Source organism: Mercenaria mercenaria, chromosome 3 (genome assembly GCF_021730395.1).
Source record: "Mercenaria mercenaria strain notata chromosome 3, MADL_Memer_1, whole genome shotgun sequence".
Taxonomy (NCBI): domain Eukaryota; kingdom Metazoa; phylum Mollusca; class Bivalvia; order Venerida; family Veneridae; genus Mercenaria; species Mercenaria mercenaria.
The window spans coordinates 17,458,039-17,485,578 of record NC_069363.1 but is presented as its reverse complement, the minus strand read 5'-3'; the positions used below and the strand labels follow the sequence as shown (position 1 = coordinate 17,485,578).

Here is a 27,540-nt window from a genome sequence, read left to right as displayed (position 1 = left end):
GCATAATTAGCTGGGGTAATCGTTACGGATTAACAGTTTGCAATAGGCGTAAATGCGATACCTTTTTATCTTTTGTTCATTTTTATTGGCGCCTGTTTTATGTAACAAGATTTAGAATTTTTTTTTTCAAAAACAATACCAAACTTGTAGTCGATCTTTTTACAATATTTTGTACAACATTTCAGACCATCCGCAGAATCGGTTTTCATTCGCAATCGGCCGTATTCGAAACAAATTTTGAAGTAGTTTATAATAAAATCAAGAAATAACATATGATAGATGTATAAGATCATGTTGAAGGAGGTTAAAGTCTGCCTTACTTGCTTTTTACACGCCGATTGAAAATTTTCAAAATGGAGGCAGTAATACAACAGCGCGACACGTGCTTAAATGGGACGACCTGCTATTTTTAGATAAAGTTGCGACGGTCGATATTATCATCGATTTGATTTTTTTTGTATCATTTTGAAGCTAAAACACTGAATTAGTTAAATATGTTCATGATTATCGAGACACAATCATGAAATAAAACACTAGCGTCGGCAGGTTTAACCGAAACATACATTTTTTAGGCCTTATACGTGTTTCACGCTTTAGACAAATGAATACATTGTGTATTGCCAATCACTTAATAAGAATTTAAAGCTTCCACTTAAACAAACCGAATATTCGAATATATTCCAATATGGCAAACCGAATATTCAAATATTGATTTCAGTATTCGTTCCCATCCCTAATTAAAAACATACTTAGCTGTATTTTAAGCAATGTGGCATTTTGCAAAGTTTATCAGTAAGTCAGGATAGGGCTAAAGTCATTTGTGGACAGAGACATTTTGCCTTTATAGTTGCCTGGTTACCAAATTAAATGTCAGCATTGTAATCTGACATGCCCAAACAGAGCAGAGACATTTTGTCTTGCCTCTAAAGAGGTCTGGTTACCAAATTAAATGTCAACACTGTAATCTGATGTGAATTATTATCACCTCCAAACAGAGACTAATATCGGAGTCTTCTAAGCATGGTTTTTGAATGCAGGACTGACTGCTGTTCAGAACTGGCAAAATATTAAAATTTTAGGAAACTGAGTAGGTGTGAACATTGTAATGGAAAGAAACTGATTGTATGGTAATTGATTAACTCCCTTGATCAAGAAGAATATACTTACAGAAGACCTTGAGTGTGGTAGTATATCTGTGCTATATATGTCTTCAGATATAATATCATGTGTAGAAACCTCAACCACTGGTTCATGAAGAGAGGGGCTGGGAGCAAATAAACCTACAATTATACAAACAACATATGAAATGGGGACCAAAGCTTTAGTGTATTAACTAAGCCACTTTTTTATTAAGAGACTGCTTCTAATCCCCCCCTCCCCACTCCCCCTGCAAAATATACCTTTGTTTTCACTGATAATGACAAAACTTCTTTTACACACTAAGATGTAGGACAACTCATAACATGCTAAATTTATGAGTGAACTTGTTACTATATATTAACAACCAGTGAAAGGTCATGATACTGTTAGTTTTTTGTTCTTAGTGTAGGCATGATTTGCATTGCTTATGTAAACTTGATACAGAATTCCTGACCTACTGTATTCTATCTATTGAAAGCATCAAAGTTCAGCTAAGATAATGTATATCCAAATCAATTACTTTAAGTTATTTAGGAGATCTACTGGGATATAAAGGTAGCTCTGCAGGTTAGGAATATAATATTTTCAATAATGTAGAATTAGGTTATAGATCAATTTTTTAGAGTTCAAGACTTACAAAGAAAATCTGGTTAAGTTAACCTTTAGCATGCTAGATAAATTGTCATCTGCTGGAAATGTCGTCTGCTAAAATTGTAAAGTCCATTCAATTTGTTCCAAAATTGGAAGAAATATTGTCAGAGTAGCAAACAGCTTGGAACCTGATCAGATGCAGATTTAATCGGCGTCTGATCTGGTTCCAAGCTGTTTGCAAAGGCTGTTAAATTCGCCTGCAGCAGGCTAAGGGTTAAAAAGACAGGATTGTGTGCCTGAACTTTTTTTTGGACTAATTGTATAATGGAAGTCAATTTTGAGGATATTTTTGTGACTAGAAAAATTTCTACAGTGCAGATTTTAATGAAACGTCTCACCGTTGTAAATTAAGATATTATTATTATGACAAAGAACGTATAGGTTAATATGCTTTATCTTGAGACATGTACACATGTTGAAAGAGATCAAACAATTGCAAATTGATTTCAAGACATGATTTGGATCTGTGTTATGTCAGCATTATAGTTAATCAATTATTAGAACTATTGTTACATTGTCATTTTTACAAACTTACAAATTGCAAATAAAGTGCTGATTAATTTTCAATTCCCTATCCCAGGTCCAGACTTTATCCAACGATTTTGGATAAGTGACTTTAGGTCATTGCATTAAAGTTATCAAATGAGCAGAACTACCTTAAAATGAAAAATATATATGAGAAAGCTACCAGTAAATGTTTCCTCAGAAGGCTCTCCTGTCATAAAAAGTTGGCCCATTCTTGATTCTTCTATTGGCATTTTTTGTTTCTTCTTCTTCTTCTTTCCAGTGCCTGGTCTAGGTCTCGTACTAGAAATACAAATTTCATGTGATGAAACAGCTACCTTCCTGGTGCATAGCTACAATAGCAGGGAGCTCTACACAATGATTTCTAATTGTATCATTGTTATAGATGTAGAATTAACAACCAATCTAACCAATTATTTTCTACAGTATATGTGTAAAGGACAATTTGTGTAAGTTACTGGATCTGACATAAATATAAAACATTTAACGAAAAACAGTCAAAACTATATATTATAGCTGAATAAATGTACTGTGCATAAATACTGGAATAATGTCACACTGTACTGGATGAAAATAAATTTATTCTCTTAACACGAGCATGCATAATTTTTTTTGTTACGCAGATAATATTTTCTTTTCGAAAATTAGTTACTATATAACATAATAATTGACATTTTAAACCCTAAAAGGTACTATAGCAATATGCAGATAGGTGTGTAGAATAATTCTTTTTAGCTCACCTGTCACAAAGTGACAAGGTGAGCTTTTGTGATCGTGCGGTGTCCGTCGTCCGTGCGAGCGTGCGTAAACTTTTGCTTGTGACCACTCTTAGAGGTCACATTTTTTGTGGGATCTTTATGAAAGTTGGTCAGAATGTTCATCTTGATGATATCTAGGTCAAGTTCGAAACTGGGTCAAGTGCCATCAAAAACTAGGTCAGTAGGTCTAAAAATAGAAAAACCTTGTGACCTCTCTAGAGGCCATATATTTTATAAAATCTTCATGAAAATTGGTCAGAATGTTAATCTTGATGATATCTAGGTCAAGTTTGAAACTGGGTCATATGCCGTAAACAAGAGGGCCAAGATGGCCCTAGGTCGCTCACCTAAGAAACACACCATAACAGTGTAAAACATGTTTGACCTAGTGATTTCATGGAAACAAATATTCTGACCAATTTTCATTAAGATTGGACCAAAAAATTGGTCTCTTGCGATAAAACAAGCATTTTCTTAGATATGGCCTAGTTTTTGACCCTAGATGACCCATGTTCAAACTCGACCTAGATTTTATCAAGGCAATCATTCTGACCAAAATTCATGAAGATCAATTGAAAAATACAGCCTCTATCACATACACAAATTTTGTGTTTGATTTGACCAAGTGACCTTGTTTTTGACCTCAGATGACCCATATTCAAATTCGACCTAGATTTCATTAAGGCAATCATCCTGACCAAATTTCATAAAATCAATTGAAAAAAAACAGTCTCTATCGCATACACAAAATTTTTCTTTAATTTGACCTAGTGACCTATTTTTTACCTCAGATAACCATATTAAACTCGACCTAGATTTCATCAAGGCAATCACTCTGACCAAATTATCATAAGATCAACTGAAAACTTCACTTATTGCATACAACAATGTTTTTCTCGATTTACCTCATGACCTAGTTTTTGATCACCGAAATGACCCTTTTTCGAACTCCCTAGATTTAACAAGGTAAATAATTCTGGCTAAATTTCATGAAGAACATTGAAAAATAACAGCCCTATCGCATACACAAGGTTTTTCCTTATTTGTACTAGTGACCTAGTTTTTGACTCCAGATACCCATTTCAAACTCCGCCTAGATTTCATCAAGGTAAATTCATTATGACCAAAATTCATGAAGATACAATTGAAAAATACGCCTCTTCGCATACACAATTTTTCTCTGATTTGACTATGACTAATTTTTAGACCTACAAGATGGAACCCATTTATCGAACATCGCTGCAAATTTCATTCAAAGGCCATTCATTCTGCCAAATTGAATGAAATCAATTGAAAAATTACATGCTCATGCAGATTACACAAGGTTTTTTCCTTTGATTTGACCTACTGGACCTAGTTTTAAACCCGAGGATGTTCCATTTTTACTCGGCCTAGATTTTATCAAGGTTATCATTCTGACCAATATTCATGAAGAATAATTGAAAAATAACGCACTTTATCGCAATACACAAGGTTATTCTTTGATTTGACATGACCTATTTTGAAACCCGAGATACCCAATTCGACTTGCCTGATTTCATCAAGGCACATTTGACCAATATTCATGAAGATCAGTTTTAAAAATACACATATCGCATAAAAGGTTTTTTCCTAATTTACCTATGACCTAGTGTTTGACCCAGATGACTATTTTCGAAACTCGCCTAGTCATTCATCAAAGTAATCAATCATGACCAAAATTCATGAAGACAATTTGAAAAATACCGCTCTATCGCCTACACAAGGCTTTCTCCTGTTTAGACTAGTGACCTAGTTTTGATCTCAGTTTGACCATTTTCGTTTCTTTGCTATTTCATCAAGGCTAGTCTTACTGAACCAAATTCATGAGATAAATTTGAAAAACTACCCTCTATCAGCAATACACAAGGTTTCTTTTATTTGACCTTATGACTAGTATTTAACCCGAATGAACCATTTTTCGACTCAGCTAATTTAATCAAGTTATCATTACTGACCAATATTAGAAGAATAATTGAAAAATACAGTCAACTATATCATACAAGTTTTTCTTGATTTGACCTATGACTAGTTTTTGACACGAGATGACCCATTTTTGACTCCGCTAGATTTTATCAAGTTTCATTCTGACCAATAATTCATGAAATTAATTGAAAAAACAGTCCTATCGCAAATCAAAGGTTATTTCTTTTATTTGACCTAGTGACATAGTTTTTGACCCGAGTGACCCTTTTCGAACTCGGCCCAGATTCATCAGTTTTTATCATTATGACAGTATTCATGAAGTTAATTGAAAAATACAGCTTCAATCGCATACACATAGCTAAAATGTTGACAGACAAGAAAACGTCGAAAAGACGGTCAGACGGACATCGAGCGATCAGATAAAAACTGAGCAGTGAGTAAAAAACTAGGTCAGTAGGTCAAATAATAGAAAAACCTTGTGACCTCTCTAAAGCCATATTTTCATGGGATCTGTATGAAAGTTGGTCTGAATGTTCATCTTGATGATATCTAGGTCAAGTTTGAAACTGGGTCATTGCCGTAAAAAAACTAGGTCAGTAGGTCAAATAATAGAAAAACCTTGTGACCTCTCTAAAGGCCATATTTTTCATGGGATCTGTATGAAAGTTGGTCTGAATGTTCATCTTGATGATATCTAGGTTTGAAACAGGGTCATGTGCGGTCAAAAACTAGGTCAGTAGGTCTAAAAATAGAAAAACCTTGTGACCTCTCTAGAGGCCATATTTGTGAATGGATCTCCATAAAAATTGGTCAGAATGTTCATCTTGATGATATCTAAGTTCGAAAGTGGGTCACGTGCCATCAAAAAGTAGGTCAGTAGGTCAAATAATGAAAAAACGTTGTGACCTCTCTAGAGGCCATATTTTTCATGGGATCTGTGTGAAAGTTGGTCTGAATATTTATCTTGATGATATATAGATCAAGTTTGAAACTGGGTCAACTGCAATCAAAAACTAGGTCAGTAGGTCTTGAAATAGAAAAACCTTGTGACCTCTCTAGAGGCCATACCCTTGAATGGATCTTCATGAAAATTGGTCAGAATGTTCACCTTGATGATATCTAGGTCAAGTTTGAAAGTGGGTCACTCGCCATAAAAAAACTAGGTCAGTAGGTCAAATAATAAAAAAACCTTGTGACCTCTCTAGAGGCCATACTTTTCATGGGATCTGTATGAAAGTTGGTCTGAATGTTCATCTTGATGATATCTAGGTCAAGTTTGAAACTGAGTCAACTGCGGTCAAAAACTAGGTCAGTAGGTCTAAAATTAGAAAAATCTTTTGACCTCTCTAGAGGCCATATTTTTCAATGGATCTTCATGAAAATTGATCTGAATGTTCACCTTGATGATATCTAGGTCAGTTTCGAAACTGGGTCAAGTGCGGTCAAAAACTAGGCCAGTAGGTATAAAAATAGAAAAACCTTGTGACCTCTCTAGAGGCCATTTTTCACGAGATCTTCATGAAAATTAGTGAGAATGTTCACCTTGATGATATCTAGGTAAAGTTCAAAACAGGGTCATGTACCTTCGAAAACTAGGTCAATAGGTCAAATAATAGAAAAACCTTGTGACCTCTCTAGAGACCATATTTTTCAATGGATCTCCATGAAAATTGGTCAGAATTTTTATCTCCACAATATCTAGGTCAAGTTCAAAACTGGGTCACATGAGCTCAAAAACTAGGTCACTATGTCAAATAATAGAAAAAACGACGTCATACTCAAAACTGGGTCATGTGGGAAGAGGTGAGTGATTCAGGACCATCATGGTCCTCTTGTTCCTTCTCTGACTTACTCTTGTGTAGTTGCCATAACTCCAGGTTCTATCTGTTGGACATATCCTGGATACATCATCATCCCCTCTGACGTCATTACATCTGGAGACTGCATGAAAGCCCCCACACCCATATCTCCTGGACCTCCATCCCCACCAGAGTTACCCCTCCCTCCTCCAGATCCACTCTGCCCCCCTGAACCCTGTGCAGACAAATCCAGTATGAGAGATTTCACCACTTTCATGTCTTGTTTAAACTTATGCATCATATGGGTCTGTTGTTTCTGCAACTCAACAAGCCCCATTCGAATCTCATCTCGTAAGTTCTCAATTTCACTTTCAAATTTCTGTGTTGTTATCATTTTCCCCTTGCTGTCAGTTTTGGGTGGCTCTTCCTCTTGTAGTTCCTCCTGTAATAATGCAGTAAAATTGTATATTTAAATTCTAAGATGACATATTGATGCTGGAAGGATTAGAGTGTCAATAGCTGCAGCTGGTTACTCTAAAAATACTTGTAACAAAACTGTTTAGAATAAATGCCACTATTTAGGATGGCTTATCGACTAGGACTCACAAATATGTGAAAAAAATTTTTTTAATGTGTTGTCCACTGAGTAACTTTAAAATAAACCAAAAAAAAACTGGAGCTATCACTAAATGTCATTAATACCTCGAATAATAATTTGTCAGAAGAAAGAAAACATTTTGTTTCCCAAAAATATATATGACTTTTTTAACTGTGGAGTGACAAGATTTAAGCAAAATAAATCAAGAGTGAGGTAATCTGAGTGGCTGTTTCCTTTACAAAAGACCAGATGAATTTTAATATGTAAAGAAAGACACTTTTTAGAGACAGGGAGGAGGTCTATGTGTCCACCCAAGAAAATGTTAATCCCTCATATTGTTGAAGTAATCCTCGATTTTAGGGAGTATGCAGGTTTGGTTGCCCCCAACATTTGTCCACCCTAAAAAAGTAAGTCATCTACACATCACGGTGATCATATGTAAGAAGTTTTGTTGGAATCCATTAAAAACTGTGGAAGGGGTTCATACCATAATGATGAGGGGCAATGAGTGCTAACTGCCCCAAGCTTTGTCCATCACAGAAAAAAACAACATACACATCTATCCTTCATGGTGATCTTTTGTATGAAGCCTCATTGGAATACCTTTAACAAGAAGGCTGTAACAGACCTTAGCCTCACACCTGACCGTTTTTTTTTGACCTTGAATATATGTATGTCACAATGAATCATAAATGGTAACAATGGTGTTTATTATCAAAAAACATAAACCAGGTCAAATTTTGGATAGGACCTTATCATAGTGCTACAAACCAAGTTTGATAAATATCCGCTGTGTGGTTCACAAAAAGAAGTTGTTTAAAGGTATTTCTATTTCTGGCTCAAGAGTACCATCATTTGAACAACATTGGGAGAGGACATAACAATGATATTACAGACTAAGTTTGATGAAGATCCATCATTCAAGCTGTTTATGAGACGAAGACAAGTCACTGAAACATTCTTATATTTTTAGTTCTAGTAGTCCCTTAAAGAGGCCAAGTGTCCCAAATTTAATGAAATTGAGAGAGGACTTTGCCAGGATGCTACAGACCAAGTTTGATGTAATTCTGACCAGCAGTTTTAGAGAAGATGCTTATGTAAACTGTGGATGATGGAAACTAAGCCATCCAACTATACTCACTACCACATCTTCTTTCATAGGGTGAATGCAGGAAAAAAAAATGTGAAAACAATTTTGCATTACAAACTTTTCACTGAATAAGGCTGACTTATCAAGTGCCCAGCTCCCCACTTTGTCCAACTGACAAAAAATAAGTTGTCCACATCTACACTTTATTGTGATCATTGGTATTTTCATTAGAATCCCTTATAAAATGTGAAATCATTTTGCAATGGAATGACATACTGACTGCATTAACTGACTGACTGTAAGATGACTCCATTATATCCCCACTTTAACTTCATTTTCAGAAATATAATTAGTTGTTAAGAACATGTTCAAGTTTTGAACTGGTGCTAAACAGTGCATTATATTGTGGTTTATTTAAACATTAAGACTTTCATGCAAAATGTGCTAAAATAATTTACTAGCCATATTAAACATCAGTAAGAACAAGAGCTGTCTGAAGACAGTAATGCTGGACTATTCAAGAGCATTGTCAACTGAATGAAAATTAAAGTTGAAAAAGGGGCAAACTTTGTAAAAATGCAAAGTAGAGCTATGAAACATGTGCATTGCCTGACAGATCATCACAGTGAACAAGTGTGTGAAGTTTCAGTCCATTCCTATTAGTGGTTACTGAGATACCAGCTAACATATAAAATCTTAACCAAATCGGGATGATGACGCCAATGCACGGGCAAGTCCAATACTCTATCTCTTCCTTGAATAGTCACGCTAAAAATGCTTATCAATTATATAAAAGTGCAGTAATACAAAATAACTGCATTTCAAATGTCATGCAGATAGCATTTCTAGCACAGCAAACTATGCTTGTCTTTTGCAGGTAATGACAAAGGTTAATTACATCCAGTTAAGCAAATACATTAAGCCAGGGGTTCAAGGTCATATCTTATATGTAACATACTATAACATTCAAAATGAATTTTCATTTGAATTTTCTCTTTTATTATGCAGATTTTAGCTTAGCTGAAGAACACTTAGGCAGGCTTTTTCCAAAAAGTGTCTTAGAAGTAAAAAAAAATTTCAGAAGCATTTTCAAGCAAACCCCCATTTCCCCACTAAGCATTTTTCATGTCTGGCGAGATCCCAGAAATGCATTAAAATACGAACATGTCAAACATCAAATATTGTAAAGCAGATGTAAAACAGCCTAAATTTTGCTTCCTTATACATTATTTTTCCTCTTCATAATAAAAGTGAAACTGAAACTGGTAACCTTATTATCACACAATCTACATTCCTCCATAAAACTGTTCCGATATTAGTAGTTTATCTTTAACATTCAAATGTTTGGCTGAATGCAGCACAAAAATCAAATGATACGAATTACTGAACAGATTTTAAATCTACTAATGAAAATTGATTTGTCTATGACAAATTTCAATAATTCAAATTCAGCACTAATACATTATAGAATATATGCTCAAAAGGCTTTGGCTGTCACTGAAAGTAAGAAAAACAAGCTTGTCTGTGATAAATGTGGATGGGGACAGTATGGTATGTCAATACCACTGACAAGTGATTCTGTAGTATTAACACAATCTTAGGACATATACAACCACAGCCAGTGATGTCAGTAACTAGCATGCTAAATTGAAAAACACATTTGATTTTTAACAACAGGGAATTATTTACTTACCTCATCTAACTGTTCAAACAACAGATTTCAAAATTATGCTTTTAAACTTTATTAAGGTGACATTGCAATTCTCTGGCACCTTCCTTCTATGCAAACTATGTGCACAAAACTAAATTTTCTCTTGTTTTCATGACCTTCAATTATTGAGCAATTAAATGCAAAATTTGACTGCACTTATGACTTTTAAAATCTAAAAGTAAAGTATGATTTAAAGAAAATAAGTGCCAAGTTATAGAAGATACATATTTGTTTGTTTTAGTGTAAGATGGAAATATATTTCACCAAGTGAACACTATAATGCAATATTTTCATGAGTGGTGCAGCCGCAAGTGAAAATGTAAATTATGGTCCTCACAAGAGAAATATATTTCAATCTTACACTGAAACAAACAAATTTTCTATTAATATTTTATGCATTTTTAATAATTTTAACCAAATTATATCCAGTTTGTCCGTGCAATGTCATGTGCATTGCATCATGACGTCATAATGTCGTGATGTCAGGGTATCTTTGCAGATAAGCTGTAAATAGTTCTATAATGTTTCCTGATTTCTTTTACATTTAATTATGATAGAATGTAAATATCTATGATCCTGTTATCATTTTTATACATCTATACCTTTACTGAAGTATATTTTGCAAGGAATTTTCTATCATTTATAATTCATATTCATTTGCATTTAAGTGTAGTTCCATACCAGTGAAAAATAAAAATGATATTTTCACTGTTTGAAACAGTGAAAATATCAATTTTGTTTCACTAATAAATTTCAGTATTTCACCAAACAGCATAAAATAAATTACTTTTGCTAACAGTTATAGACTAGAATTAGCCCAAGGTCCTGAACAGTTGACTCCAAGCTGAATGAAACTTCATTATTGTATTTTCACCATTGTACCATTTAAAAACCTACATTCTAACACGACTTGATTCATTTTCCTATTAAACAAAGAAGGCTGAAAGTTGTGGGTTATTTTACAACAATTCACTATTCTGACGTCACAACTATTACGTCATAGTGTCAAACAGCATAGCGGCGCGTTGAAAAAGAAACCAACAAAAAACAGGCAAATATTTGATGGACGTCGTCAAGGATGTCCTTAAAAATCCTTGGTAATGTGTTAGAATGGAAATAATATATCTCATTTAGTAATTTGCTCTTGAATAAAATCATTGTCGTTCAGATGCGTATTATTATATCACTCGGGCTGCGCCCTCGTGATATAATTCTTCACATCTGAACTCCAAACAATGATTTTATTCAAAGACAAATCACTTCATGAGATATATTATTTCTTAATTAATTTGCATGTAATACTGGCATATTGTGCTGAACATTTATTTTAAATATTTGACAGTTCCATAAGACTTACTTATGTTGGATACTACAAATAGAAATAAATTGAAGAAATTTGTTTCTTTTGGTATAAGATTAAAACATCTTTCATAAAGTAAACCCTAGCTGAATTTTGTTTTTACAGGTGGCTGAGTCACTAGTGAAAATGTCAAATTTGTTGAGTGAAAAATATCTTGATATGTAAAAACAAACAAAAGTTTGTAAAAAATTCTTTTTCAATGGTATAAATCAAATTACTTTTGCAATATCATAATGCTGCAATGGTTTATATTAGAAAAATGTTATATATGATTACATAGTTCAATGTACAAACATTACATTCCCTATCAGTCTAATTATATTTGATAACCTCACTGTACAATTGATATGCACTGTTAAGTTTTTATAAACCTCTGAATAATAAAAAAATTCAACTGCCTATGAATTGTGCGGCACATTTTCTACTACAGTTGATAAATAGAGTTATACTAACCAGCGCAGTCTTCTCATCACCCAGACCAAACTGATCCGCCCATCTCTCCTTCAGATCATCTAGTTCTTCCTGTAAGTTGAAAAAGTACATAAAACAATTATAATATTTCTCATTTTCAACAAAGTGTAAATAGTCACAAAATTTGCATCTAGCATTTTATTTTAAAGGTAAGATCTGTTAATTTCAGCTGATGTTTTACAATTTAACATAAATGCAGTTATACCCTCATAAATGATGCATATATTTGCATACTGTGAAATCGTTTAATTCTGTCTACACTGGAGAATGTAACTCAGTGGAGAATTGTAACTTGGTCATTCACTGGAGAATGACTAACACAATAATTCACTGGAGAATGTAACACAGTAATTCACTGGAGAATTGTAACATGGTCATTCACCGGAGAATGACTAACACAATAATTCACTGGAGAATGTAACACAGTCATTCACTGGAGAATGTAACACAGTAATTCACTGGAGAATGTAACACAATAATTCACTGGAGAATATAACACAGTAATTCATTGGAGAATTGTAACATGGTCATTCACCAGTGAATGACATGGTCATTCACCGTAGAATGACTAACACAATAATTCACTGGAGAATGTAGCACAATAATTCACTGGAGAATGTAACACAGTAATTCACTGGAGAATGTAACATGGTCATTCACTGGAGAATATAACATGGTCATTCACTGGAGAATGACTAACACAATAATTCACTGGAGAATGTAACACAATAATTCACTGGAGAATGTAATACAGTCATTCAGTGGAGAATCTAACATAACGACTGAAATAGCAGACTGTCACACAACCATTTACTGAAGAATATAACACAGACATTCAATGGAGAATGTAGCATAACCATTGACAATGGAGACTGTAACAGTCATTCAATGGAGAATGTAGCATAACCATTGACAATGGAGACTGTAACAGTCATTCAATGGAGAATGTAGCATAACCATTGACAATGGAGACTGTAACAGTCATTCAATGGAGAATGTAGCATAACCATTCACAATGGAGAATGTAACAGTTATTCACTGAAGAATGTAGCATAACTATTGACAATGGAGAATGTAACAGTTATTCACTGGAGACTGTAGCATAACCATTGACAACTGCGAATGTAACACAGTCATTCTCTGGAGAATGTAGCATAACCATTGACAATGGAGAATGTAACACAGTCATTCACTGGAGAATGTAGCATAACCACTGACAATGGAGAATGTAACAGTCATTCAACGGAGAATGTAACATAACCATTGACAATGAAGAATGTAACACAGTCATACAATGGAGATTTAACATAATTCACTGGAGAATGTAACATAGTCATTCAATGGAGCATGTAACATATTCATTCACTGGATAATATAACATAACCATTGACAATGGAAAATGTATCACATTCATTCAATGGAGAATGTTACTCAGTCATACAATGGAGAATGTAACACAGTCATTCACTGGAGAATGTAACACAGTTATTCAATGGAGAATGTAACACAGTCATTCACTGGAGAATGTAACACAGTCATTCACTGGAGAATATAACAAAGTCATTCACTGGAGAATAAAACAAAATCATTCACTGGAGAATGTAACACAGTTATTCGATGGAGAATGTAACTCAGTCATACAATGGAGAATGTAACACTCATTCACTGGAGAATGTAACACAGTTATTCAATGGAGAATGTAACACAGTCATTCACTGGAGAATATAACAAAGTCATTCACTGGAGAATGTTACATAAATTTACCTTTATTTGTATTGTGACTTTCTTGAGATCAGCGTCATCACTCTCGGTCATATCATCATCGTAGTAGTCCTTGAATGGTGCACAGTTGGCTTGGATATGGTCAAGGAACTTATTGCGTGCCTCGTGACTCATACCTTCCCAGAACGACAGAATCATTACAGCTTTCTGCATCACAGCATTTGCTCGAGCATTGTCATATACTCTAGGAGATAAACATTTAATTTTTAATTCTTTCTTGAAAGCAATTACTTCATTTTGAATGCAAAGAAGAAAACACACATTTGAATATCTGTTGGGTCAGTATCCTTGAAATAAAATCAGTATTAATCTCTTACAAGGAGCAGGAGTCATTACCTCTGAACTGAGTAGCTGGTACAAACATTTGGATGAATAGCACTGTTTTAAATACAGTAATCTGTTTAACTATCAAATGTACTGGAAATACCAGTATCTTTTCTGAAAATCATAATTAACAATCTTGAGCAACATTTTTAAAACATCAGTTAGTATTAGGAATCCTCATATAATACCTGCATATAAATTTCACCATTATTAATTCACTATGATGACTAATTGTACCTTTGAAATGTATCTGAGAACAAGGCAATGAGAAGGTTGAGACAGAGAACTGCAGACAAAAACAGCCAGGTACCAACCAAAATGTCAGCCATGATGGAATCTATGTTTTTCATTCCCTGCAATATAGAATAGAGGTAATTCAAATCATATTAAAAATCTTGTCATTTCTCTTTATAGGAATAAAATCAGTGTTTTAAATAACACAAGACTGATCACCTGTTTCACATCTTAAACAGGTAATATGTTTGATAAAGGGGCATCCAAGAAGTATATTTTTACTTTGAAAACAATGGGGAAAAAAGTTTTCAAAATGCTCAATAAAGCTTAATAAGTAAAATAAACTTTGTCAACCTAGCAGTCATTTCAGTAGAAGGTCACCCAAGGAACATTTCTGTGAAACTATTTCAAACCAGAATCATTGGTTTTGAAGATGATGTGTGAAGATTTTTCTATTTGTATCCCTTGCAGTGATGTTTTTGTCAAATCATCATAACTTGAACTCTTTTGGAAGATGGTAATCACAGGAACATTTTTGTATAACAATTCTAAAATTGGATCAACAAGCAGTTAAGGAGATATAGCTTGGGGAATTTTCTATGTTTAGTTCTTCTGGCCATTGTTTTCCACAACTGGAATAATCTATGGGCCACCCATGAGATACTTTCATGAAAGCTCCAGTTGCCACATTTTTCAAAATCAGATGCAACCTATTTTTGGTACTGGGTCCTAAGGAATATTTGTGTGAAATCATTTTAAATAAGGCAAACATTTTATGAACAGAGTTTTACATTTTTTCTGTTGTGTTGCCAAGACATTCAACAGTTCTGCAAAGAATAGAATTCATTTAACAACCAAAGAAATACACCTATACAGTTGGTTGATAAAGACTAAGTGGTTAAGAAGGCCATGTTCGAAATAATTGTTGATGGACATTGGGAAAAGCTCACTTCGAGCACACAGGAGAGATAAAAAAAACCCAGAGAGTTTCACTCTATGTCTCAATATATAACAAGAGCTTGTCGAACACGAAATGCCCCCCTTGATGCATTTAGTAATTGAACAAGGAACAAATTATATGCTCACTTATGCATGTGGTTCAAATCTGAAGGCTGCAGCTTGAGAAAATGTGAAAGTAGGTCACTAGGTCAAAATCAAGGTCAAATTTTATTTCAGAACACAAAACTATGCAAGTGGTCCAAATCTGAAGCCTGTACCTTCAGAAATGTAAAAGTAGGTCACTAGGTCAATCTCAAGATCAAATTTTATTTTGGAACAAAAAACTATGCATGTGGTCCAAATTTGAAGTCTGTACCTTAAAAATGTGAAAGTAGGTCACTAGGTCAATAACAAGGTCAAAGTTTGTTTCAGTACACAAACCTATGCATGTGGTCCAAATCTGAAGGCTGTAGCTACAGAAATGTGAAAGTGGGACACTAGGTCAAGATCAAGGTCAACTCATGTCAAGGTTCATCTTGCCACTCAAAACTATACATGTGGTCCAAATTTGAATGATGTAAGTTATGGACATGAAGATTCTAGGTTTTTCCCTATATAAGTCTATATGAACCATGTGACCCCTGGGGAGGGGCCATATTTGACCCTAGAGGGATAATTTGAACAAACTTGGTAGAGAACCACTAGATGATGCTACATTACAAGATATCAAAGCCATAGTCTTTGTGGTTTGGACAAGAAGATTTACAAAGTTTTTCCCTATATAAGTCTATGTTAACCAGTGACCCCCAGGGCGGAGCCATATTTGCCCTAGGGGAATAATTTGAACAATCTTAGTAGAGGACCACTAGATGATGTCATATACAAAATATCAAAGCCCTAGGCCCTGTGGTTTTGGACAAGAGGTTTTTCAAAAAATTTTCCTATATAAGTCTATATAAACCATGTGACCCCCAGGGTGGGGCCATATTTGACCCCAGGGAAATAATCTGAACATTCTTGGTAGAGGACCACTAGATTTTGCTACATACCAAATATCAAAGCCCTATGGTTTTGGACAAGAAGATCAGAAACCGCTTAAATGTTCCTGGCCAATGTGCCCTTGACCTTTGACCTAATGACCTCAAGATCATCTGGTCATGGCCAACCTAACTATCAATTTTCCTGACACTAGGCCCAAGCATTCTTGAGTTATTGCCCGGAAACCATTTTACTGTTCCTGGTCACTGTGACCTTGACTTTAGACATACTGACCTCAAAATCAATAGGGGACATCTGCTGGTCATGACCAACCTCCCTATCAACTTTCGTGACCCTAGGCCAAAGCGTTCTTGAGTTATCATCCGGAAACCATTTAATTGTTCAGGGCTACTGTGACCTTGACCTTTAACATACTGACCTCAAAATCAATAGGGGTCATCTGCTGGTCATGACCAACCTCCCTGTCAACTTTCATGATCCTAGGCCCAAGTGTTCTTGAGTTATCATCCGGAAACCGTTTTACTATTCAGGGTCACTGTGACCTTGACCTTTGACATAGAGACCTCAAAATCAATAGGGGTCATCTGCTGGTGATGATCAACCTCCCTATCAACTTTCACGATCCTAGGCCCAAGCGTTAGTTATCATCCGGAAACGGATTGGTCTACATTCCGACCGACCGACCGACATCTGCAAAACAATATACCCCTGCTTCTTCGAAGGGGGGCATAAAAATGCAGACTACAAGCCATTTAACTACATGAAAAGTACAGCTAATAATAATTAATTAACATTGTTAAAACAAGCTTAGGAGCCAGGAAATTCCCTTACTGTCTAAGTTTAAGAACTCACCAATTTTTAAGAAAATTACAACAATAATTATACAGGACAGAAATGAGGTTCTAACTATCATCTTGAAATATTACTGACCACAGTGACAGACAACAAATGTATTCAAAATCCAGCTGTACCTAAATAAATCAAAACTTAAAAAAAAAAAACTGTTTTAAAACTTTCTTTCTGTTTTGTCTAAACTGTATATCGGGGTTACATACTTCATATGCATATTCATCAACAAGGGTCATTCTCCACAAAGAAAACATTGCCTCATTGAAGTTAACGAAACCATCTACAGAAACTTCCGTCCTGTTTGGATTCCCGGCACTGCCCTCGGGGTACTTGTTTCCACCAAATATCATCCAAAATGCACATACTGAAACAAACATGAAATATTATTTCAATGTTAAAATCATAAATTCTACAATATATAAATATACAGTGGTAAGTATTTACTTTTAACCTCTGAAAACACATTTTGACATAAAAACGTGTCAGTTAACTTATTATTGAGTGAATGATGACCCCTGACATCTGATATGTGGACACGATGAAAAAAATTTTAATTAAGTATAGATAGCAACTACCTCGCTTATTCTGGAATAAGGGATACTTTGCTTGTCTATATACATGACTTGTAATACGTGCTTTTGTTTTACTATGAAAGCTTCTAAAAGTGACGATAGCCTTACAATGGTTGTTGTTATTATTCAGCAAATATCAGTGCTTTAAACAGTATAATAAATACATCAGACTTATTTACACAACCTTCTGATTGGGCTGTGACAGTTGCACAGTTATAAATGGTTTGTAGACTTTGTCCACTAAGCAGATTCATTCCCATATCTGGCATGAAAAGATACTGTGAAATCATTATCATTCGTGGGGGTCTAATTTTCGTGGATTTCGTGATTGAGTCAATCCACGAAATTTAATCCCAATGAACAAGTAAAATTCCCATTCATTTTATGTTCAAAAGTTGAAATCCACGAATTTATATCCCCACGAAATTGCCATTTTTACAAAAACCACGAAAATTTCATGCCCACAAAATTAAATGATTTCACAGTAGTTGGGAGGTAGTATCATTTATTCTAACCCAAGGAAATTTTATTGTAAATATAGTAAGTAACTTACAGTAAGGAATGTAAAATTCAAAATAAAGGAAGGCAAACTTCAACAGATCTGATATCATAGCTCCAACCATCACAACAAACGGTCCTGAAATAAAACAAGTAAAAAGATAAAGAAACAAAAGGATTTAGCAGATATTTACTTTACAATGTTTAATGTACCAGCACAGTTGCACAGAACTTATTATACTATGCTTAGTTTTAACCCTTATCATGCTGGACACGACTGATTCTGCCTTTGCGACCAGTGTAGATCATGATCAGCCTGCACATCCGTGCAGTCTGATCATGATCTTCACTGTTCCCCATTCAGTCAGTATCTTATTGGTATGCACCCCTTTTAACAGTGGTACTGCCCAGATTGAAAGATGTATAAGTTCATTACAGAAATTTAGCAGGGTAAGGGTTAATATATTTACCAAGTCTTACAGGTTCAGCTGTCCTACTGAAGTAAAATTATGATCTTGCAGAATTATCAAAGGATATATTGAAGAGTATGGAAAGTTTTTTGCTAAATTCTTACAAGAACAATGCTTTTAGGTACTGCCTACTTGTACTTCAAAGGAAAAAAATATATTCTAACCGTGACATAAATCATTTCTTATAACATGGGTACCTAGTAACAAACTTATGCTTGAAATTCTCCTATTATAATATTACTTAATGCATTAGTCCCAGGACCGTTACTGACATACATCTGTATACTGAAATGACAAATTACTGGAAACGTAATATCACCTATTTTTAGCAAAAATAACTTATTTTCAATCAAAAACTATACTATAAGCAAGAAAGTAAAACTGTACAGGCATTTGATTTTTTATACAGCCACATGTAAAACAAGAGCACCGCCTTGCGGGTGCTGACGCTCATCTGATTTTTTTTGTGTAATAGAAATATTGTCCTACCCATGATTTTCTAAGTCTAAAAAGGGCCATCATTCTTGCAAAAAGCAGGTTAGAGTTATGTTTCTTGATGTTCAGTGTCCACTTATGATGGTGAAAAACTGTTGCAAGTTTTAAAGCAATAGCTTTGATAGTTTATGAGAAAAGTTGACTTAAACATAATACTCAACCAAGAAAATTATTTTCTAGGTCCAAAAAGGGCAATAATTATTGCAAAAAGCAGGATGGAGTTATGTTGCTTGCTGTACAGGGTCAGTTTATGATGGTCAACAAGTGTTGCAAGTTTCAAAGCAATAGCTTTGATAGTTTAAGAGAAAAAGTTGACCTAAACATAAAACTTAACCAAGAAATCTGATATTTTCTAAGTCCAAAAGGGGCCATAAATCTTGCAAAAAGCAGGATGGAGTTATGTTTCTTGCTGTACAGGGTCAGCTTATGATGGTGAACAAGTGTTGCAAGTTTTAAAGCAATAGCTTTGATAGTTTAGGATAAAAGCTGACCAAAACATAAAACTTAACCAAGAAAACTGATTTTCTAAGTCCAAAAGGGGCAATAAATCTTGCAAAAAGCAAGATGGAGTTATGTTTCTTGATGTACAGGGTCTGCTTATGATGGTGAACAAGTATTCCAAGTTTCAAAGCAATAGCTTTGATAGTTTAGGAGAAAAGTTGACCTAAATATAAACTTAACCAAGAAATCTGATATTTTCTAAGTACAAAAGGGGCCATAAATCTTGCAAAAAGCAAGATGGAGTTATGTTTCTTGCTATACAGGGTCAGCTTATGATGGTGAACAAGTATTCCAAGTTTCAAAGCAATAGCTTTGATAGTTTAGGAGAAAAGGTGACCTAAACATAAAACTTAACCAGGCAACGCCGATGCAGACGCCGACGTCGACAACCGCTCAAGTGATGACAATCACTCATCATTTTTTTTCAAAAAATCAGATGAGCTAAAAATTGGAATAAAAACTGGAATGCTTAAATCTACTAGCCTATAAATGCTAAATCTACTGACTAGTAGCTATAAAAATAGCACATTAAACTTTTCTTATGATATTATATTACTTGTAATTAACAAGTAAATACATTGGAGAGCAGTGACATTGAGTGATAATGACCCTGGAATAAGATAATAGCCCTCTGACCACAGGGCCATTATCACTCAAAATGCACCAGTTTCCCATTTATTAACCTAACTTCATGCTATAACTTCTGCGTAAGATATTTAACTATATATCACTGAGTGTATATTCTTGACGATACAATGCTTATGTATGGCTACAAAATTTTTAATTTATGACATCCCTGGTATATATTATACTAACCAAGCATAGCAAATGCCCGAATATTTTTCATCAATCTCAACCACAGAAAGATAACAACCACTGCTGTAAGACGTATATGAGCACGTGCTAACGCGTCTGTATGGACGACGATGTCTGCAACATGTGTGCCAATTACAGCTAATAGTAACGTATAGCAAAACCAGTCAAACCAATTCCTGAAATGTATAAATTGAAAAAAAATTCAATCTAACTGCTCCTTTACTGTACAATGTCTATCCTCTGAACGCATAATAATGTTCCATTATGTCTTTCCCATTAAATATAGTATATAATTATGTTGTGTAGTAGTGACTTCCAATTTTCACTCGATAAACTAGATCTATCATGTCACACTGGTGAAGCTAAAAGGCTTATTTGAAAAGATTGTAATTAATTATACAAGACTTGCATGAAAAATCTTCATGTTCCTGAACATATCATAGGTGATCATAAATTTTATTAAAGTCTTATAACGAGAAAATAAAAATTCTTAGAATTCTTTCATCAGAAAGCCTTGCCAAGTATCAAATAAACCTTAACTTGCACTGCACACTGTCACATCGCCACCTTCCTATATGCCAAGTTTAAAGTCAATAACTTGACTGGTTATGCTCTGTACAAGAAATAGGACAGACGGGCAGACGCACAGGCCATCACATAATACCTCCATTTTTCCGAATAAAAACACCTTACCACATATCCTGGAAGTATCCTGTATGAGCATCATCGAGACTTTCAAGTTCCTGGTTAAGAAACTGTTGTTCCTCAGGCCATCTTGGATGACAATATTTCAAGTCTTCCTTTATCTCTGTACGTCGCCAAGTTTTCCAGTTCTACAAGAAAAATAACAAGCACATGAACTTCTTATACTCAAAATGATATAATTTCTAAAAACTTGCCTACCATTTTCTGTACAACAAAAAAAATATTGCTATCACTAAGCAGACTTTAGAATTACATTAATTATTACAGTATCTACAGAACCCTACATTAACAAGAATATCTCTCAAAGTTTTATGAATTATCAGTAAGTAAGAGATGTATTACCTCATCACTAACTTTTGACCGCAGATACTCCCTAATTTCATCTATAATCTGCCACACTGTTATCCCAACTGCAGCTACCTGAAAATATCATGTGTCCATTGAACACCATTTTCCGACAGAATTTCAGTTTTGTAATGGTAATACAACACCAAAGCAGAGTGCCTGGATTGTGTACCAGTTCTGACATATTTCATAAAGCCACTGTTAACTGTTCAACATAAATGAGAGTTAAAGATGAATGATAACACTCAGCTTGTCCAGGGAACAACCTCAGAACCTCTACAGTGACAGTCTCCCTACTAAGCAAACAATACAAATATGGAATGAAATCCACATACTCAAAAATTTTTATTTTGTTGAACCAATCAACCTTCTTAACTTCTTAAAACAAAGAATTTGAATGGCTAATTTTCTATAAATTAATAAAGATAACAAAAATTCAATTTCACTGTTGAATTCAGGTAAAATTTACAACATTTATTTTTTCAATCTTACAAACATAGATAGAAAAGTACCAAGAGAACAATTCTCCACCAATGTTCAGGAAGTTTGTACAGATGTCGTTCATCGTATTCTATTGTTACGCCATAGACCGTCCACAACATGATATATATAAAATTGAATAGCAGACCTCCATATGCCCGCCATCTGAAATTAAAGTATCAAACTGAGATCTTCGCACTTCAAAACTAAACTTCTAACAAAACTTGTGAAGTTAAGTCAAACAATTCATTCTGAACTGGAATAAATAGGAAACAGATAAGTACCTTGCAAATTTTTCCCACATGATCCTAGTGAGTGTAAGCATAACCGACTGTGTGAGGATGTCATACTGCTTGTACTTCACTGCAACTTGTAACTGAAATTATAAACAAAACAGTCATGCATGTACATGTATATGTATTCATTAATACATTGACAAAATAAGCTTTATATGAAATAAAGGGAAGATTAGAGAGTGCAGAAGATACCCCTCCCCTCCACACACCCCACAAAGCAACCAATGCCGGGAGTATACATTTTTAGTTTATTTTGGAAAACAATTCTGCTTGCTTCACTCTCACCGCAATATAAATTATAGATAACTATATAAGAGTATTATCAGACATGGGGTATTAATGCATAAGCTTATATGATGGAACAGCTATGTTTGGATCATTTTATACTGTGCTTTAAAGTCTATCCCCGCCTATTTACAAAGGATAACAAAAGCAGCAACAAAAATGGTGATAAAAGTATCACAAAACAAATGGTAATACATAAATAATCCACTCCACACTGCAAAAAATAAAGACACAAATATTTATACACAACTTCAGATTAAGCTAAAGTCGATGATGTTCTGGAGAAGTATTTTTTTGGGGAAATCTGTAAAACGGTATGAAATTATTCTCCAATTGGGTGCATTGCTGATGATCAAATGGGGGTAATTTCAGACAGGATTTCTAAAAAGAAGTGGCTAAGACCAGATCAATAGTGGTTGATAATAGGAATAACCGTCACTAGAGTTCTGACAAGCATGTTTGTGTAAACTTACTTAATTTACCAAGATTTTGGATTAAAAGGGGTATGTATTCAGAACTATGTCAAACTTTTCAAAATTAAGATAGTAAATTTAAAGAAAACAATTATTTCTACTGATCATGTCTATTTTCAATAACTTATTCAGTATCCTCAGGTGCCATATTCATTTAACATATTTTGTCTCAGAGTTTGAGACTGAGGAAGCAAATTTTACTAGAACTTTAACAATAAATTTCGGTTGAGACTGACCATCAGTACTAAATGGTCACATGAAAATAGTCATTAAATTGACATTTAATTTAAACATGCAATTTTGATACAAGGGACAAATAAAGTTTCATTATCAAACTCAGCTGAGACTGAATTTGTTTTCAGAACATGAGGCTTGACGATAAACAGTAGCATAACATGGTATATGCTTAAAAAGATATATAAGATATTCAGTATAAACTAGGGATGGCAACGAATATTCGAATATTCGTTCATGACACGAATATTTGAATACTGTTTCACTATTCGAATATTCGGAAAAAATATAAAATCATAAGAAATAAATAAAAAAACAAATGCAAGAACCAGTATGTTCGTCTATCTAATTTACCAAAATTCGCTTTCATAGTAAATACGCGCGAAAATGGCTTCCGTCGCTGTCAGACGTGTCACTTTGTATATTAGCGTGCCAATATTGTACACCGCTATGGTGATGACATCGTACCCTGTAGTAAGTACCGCTAATTGCTTACCTTTAGAAATTTTATTGGTCACCAGTTGATGTAAATCTATTACAAATCGCCTTGTTTTCGGTAGGTGCGAACCGCATATAATTAAAAATCATCAGAAAGCACTTGAACTAATGACTCGGATTTCAATCAAAGTTGATTCAAGATGTATTTCAGTAAAGAAAAATGCTGAAAAGTGTTGTAAACAAGCCAAATGTGATGAATATTATTTTATGTAAAATGGATTCCTCTTGATAATAAATGCATAATGTCTTAATTTTACACCCCGTTTAATCGAAAATATTGTTCATGCTATTACATGAATCTACTGTCAAAATGCAAGCAATGCCGCCTGTCTTTTTAAAGTATTTCATGCGATCATCCGATAAGAAGTCGGCTACGTGTAATATGTGTGGAGAGAATCTTACTTAGGGAGGGCTACATCCCTGTAAAAACATGTAAAAATAAGTAAAACCTATTTAGATTATATGTAAATGGAGGCAAATAACAAATATTTTATATTCAAAAAGATGAACAAGCGATGAGAACGATAAGTCAGTCTTAATTCGTCAATGTCTAAATTACCTCCGGTGTAAACGAAAGTAGAATTAATGCAGATCGCTGCTAAGGGTACAATAGATTCATAAGATTTTAAGTTGATTTGTTGATCATTTGATGACCGAATATTTGAATATTTGTTTGGAAGACTGACCGAATATTCGAATACCAAAATTTCTATTCGTTGCCATCCCTAGTATAAACGGAAACATGATAAAACACTTACAGGCATTTGCGTGTAAAAATTGGGATCTTTCTCTGAAAATAAAAAATAAATAAAAAATGATATGAGTGATTTACATTTTGAAAATCTAAAACATTAGATAATGCGTAAACTTGTATAAATCAAAACATGCCTTCATAAAATTTCTCACATTTGAAAATTTAATTTCCTCTTTTATTAAGGATATTAAGTGAAACTACCATATCCTTGAGTTGTGGATAAGGCCACACTAAATTGATAAGTTGTTCATCGGATTTTTTTCTGAAAAAATTGAGGCGGCGAGCGAAAAGATAATTTGAACATTTTTTTTGGTTTTTGAGAAAATCAGGAGCGAGCGAAGAGTGAAGAAATATATTTTTCATTTGGCTCTCGACTGACTAATAAAAACCGGGATCCGGACATTTGCCCCCCAGGACATTTGCCCCCCAATAAAAAAGTGGACTGCTGGACATTTGCCCCCCAGTTGAAATAGTAGATAGGACATTTGCCCCCCAGTGCTTATTTCTGAAACGGACATTTGCCCCCCAATATTTTTGTCCCCTAGTGATTTTTTAGGAACTTAGTAGAAGATAATTATCATATTGTAGATAACATTGTCTTTGTTTCTTACATATTTCTAGTAGATAATTGCCAAATTAACAAGTCTGAGTGTTAAAAACATTGCACAAATTAAAAAATTATAACATTGTTATGAGCACTTTTATAACTCAATAATAGGCTATTATTTACCTTTACACCTGAATGTAATTAACATATTCATCAAATTTTTATCAATAAAATAGTTTTTTTTACTGAAAATTGCCTTTTAGAGTAATTTTAATAATAAAACAACTTAAAAGACAGTATATCTACTGGCACATAGGACAAAAATATTGGGGGGCAAATGTCCATTCTAAAAATAAGAAGTGGGGGGCAAATGTCCTATCTGCCATTTCAACTGGGGGGCAAATGTCCGGTAATACATTTTTTCATTGGGGGGCAAATGTCCTGGGAGGCAAATGTCCTACATTCATAAAAACCTTAAAACAGAATGTATAGCCCTTTTAAATTAAAAAGTAAGTCCCCAGGGATTGAGAAAATCTGACCTGCAGACGCACAACAAAGTGAACTTATGAAAAAAAAGGTAATAACATTGTCATACAGTACACTGTAATCAAATAATGCATGCTTTTGAAAATGCTGTTAGAAAATATGTAATAAACAACAACGCATAACCTTACACCATACTTATCACATACATATATGACTTAAATATTTACTGCAATGAAAATGTAGCAAGTGGACGCATTGGTCGAGAGGGCTAAGACGCTTGCCTACGGAGGTGAAGGCCCCTGGTTCGAATCCTGGCTACTGGCTACTCCCGCTGCGGTGTGTCCTTGGGCAAGGCACTTTATCACGATTGCCTCAGTCGACCCAGCTGTAAATGGATACCAGCAAATTGCTGGGGGTAAGGTATAAATGGTTTTAACTGTTCTTAAAATAGGGTCACTCAAAAGCTCTGCAGAGCTTATGTTAATTGTTTCACAAAGCGACGGTAAATAAAATTTACCTTTAACATTAGTCTACTAAATGATTGGAAAATTTGAAAATCGGAACTGTTCTGAAAACAACTCATAATGTAAATTCCTTACCCCGCCAACACTCGTATGCAAATGCTGATCAGTTGGACAGGAAAAACAGAAAACAGACAAGTGACATGCATCAATAAGTATTTACCCTTACCAAAATAATGTAGATTGATGTTATCAAATAAATATGTTTTTCTTCATCCAGTTTTCAATGAAATAAATCGATTTTTGTAGCACGTAGTTTGGTAAACATTTGAAGAAAATGGCGTAACTGCATAAAGGGGAAATAACTTTAATGCAATTAAATATAAGTGTTATGATTTATTATAGACAATGCGTGCGTAGTATGTATTTATTTTGATTAAAATCCATTTGAGAACAATTTGGGACTGGAATTATAAGCATTTATACACTTTTACATCCGTAAAAAGTAGTGCACCAAAAAATTTTGGATTGATTTTTTTCAATGGGGCGAGCGCAAGCCAAAAACAAAAAAAAAATTTTTTGTGTGTTTCTGAAAATATACAAGCGGCAAATCCGATGAACAACTTTTTAATTTGGTGAGGCCTAAGGAAGTCTTAACTAACTGAAGTATAGATTTTGTCCATATCCCTTGCCATAACAATTATGCCATACAATAGTAAGGTCATAATGTTTGCAGATTTTAGAATTGTTATGCCTAGCTCACACTTTGTCATAATGCAATAAATTTTGTATATATATGGTAACATAAAGTAATCTGTTACTGGTAAAAGATCAGGAATGTGAAATTATCTCACACTGGTGTTTTATTGCGAAAATTCTGTCTCATACATGAGTTAAACCTGTACAATACCTCTGCTACCTGTGAGCAAGTTGAGGCAGTATTAAGACCAGCAAGGTGAGATCATCTCAAACAGGTACTTTATTGAGAATATTCTGCCTCATGGATGACATAAACCTATACAGTACCTCTATTATAAGTGAGCAAGTTGAGGTAGATTAAGACCAGCAGTGTGAGATTATCTCACATGTGGTATTTTTACTGGGAATACTCTATCTCATACATGAGATAAACCTATACAGTACCTCTGTTAGGTGTGAGCAAGTTGAGGTAGTAATATTGTTTTCTGTTTGGACGATCCTTCATATGGAACTGTTGTATCGCCTCAGCAGCCTGAAAGTAACATGTATAAAAGATAAAAGGTAAGGGTAGATTTGCCGGAAGCACAGAGCACCCCAAACACAGTCATAGAGCCATGCAATGCAAAGTAGGCCATATTTCACTTTATACACTTCCTTCAAATAAATACTTTCTATGAAGTAACCTGCTTGGTGAAGGTTAAGATATTTATTGATGTGAAAAAATGAAGAGGAACATAATGGAAATATAACA

The 27,540-nt window shown here is 34.3% G+C and overlaps 1 protein-coding gene across 3 annotated transcripts in view; it reads right to left on the bottom strand.

The window, feature by feature from the left end:
* Positions 1-27,540, bottom strand: part of LOC123525348 (uncharacterized) — a 59,239-nt gene that overhangs the window by 6,245 nt on the left and 25,454 nt on the right. For all 3 annotated transcript variants that reach the window (XM_053537936.1, XM_053537935.1, XM_053537937.1), the window contains 15 exons: positions 27,234-27,321; positions 24,601-24,632; positions 22,341-22,432; positions 22,089-22,221; positions 21,574-21,651; positions 21,220-21,359; positions 20,527-20,702; positions 18,300-18,383; positions 17,381-17,538; positions 14,391-14,506; positions 13,812-14,013; positions 12,030-12,098; positions 6,871-7,259; positions 2,480-2,598; positions 1,168-1,280 (listed from right to left, as the gene is read on the bottom strand). In XM_053537936.1, coding sequence (XP_053393911.1) covers positions 1,168-1,280; positions 2,480-2,598; positions 6,871-7,259; positions 12,030-12,098; positions 13,812-14,013; positions 14,391-14,506; positions 17,381-17,538; positions 18,300-18,383; positions 20,527-20,702; positions 21,220-21,359; positions 21,574-21,651; positions 22,089-22,221; positions 22,341-22,432; positions 24,601-24,632; positions 27,234-27,321 — 1,989 coding nt within the window. The remainder of the gene's footprint in view (positions 1-1,167; positions 1,281-2,479; positions 2,599-6,870; positions 7,260-12,029; positions 12,099-13,811; positions 14,014-14,390; positions 14,507-17,380; positions 17,539-18,299; positions 18,384-20,526; positions 20,703-21,219; positions 21,360-21,573; positions 21,652-22,088; positions 22,222-22,340; positions 22,433-24,600; positions 24,633-27,233; positions 27,322-27,540) is intronic.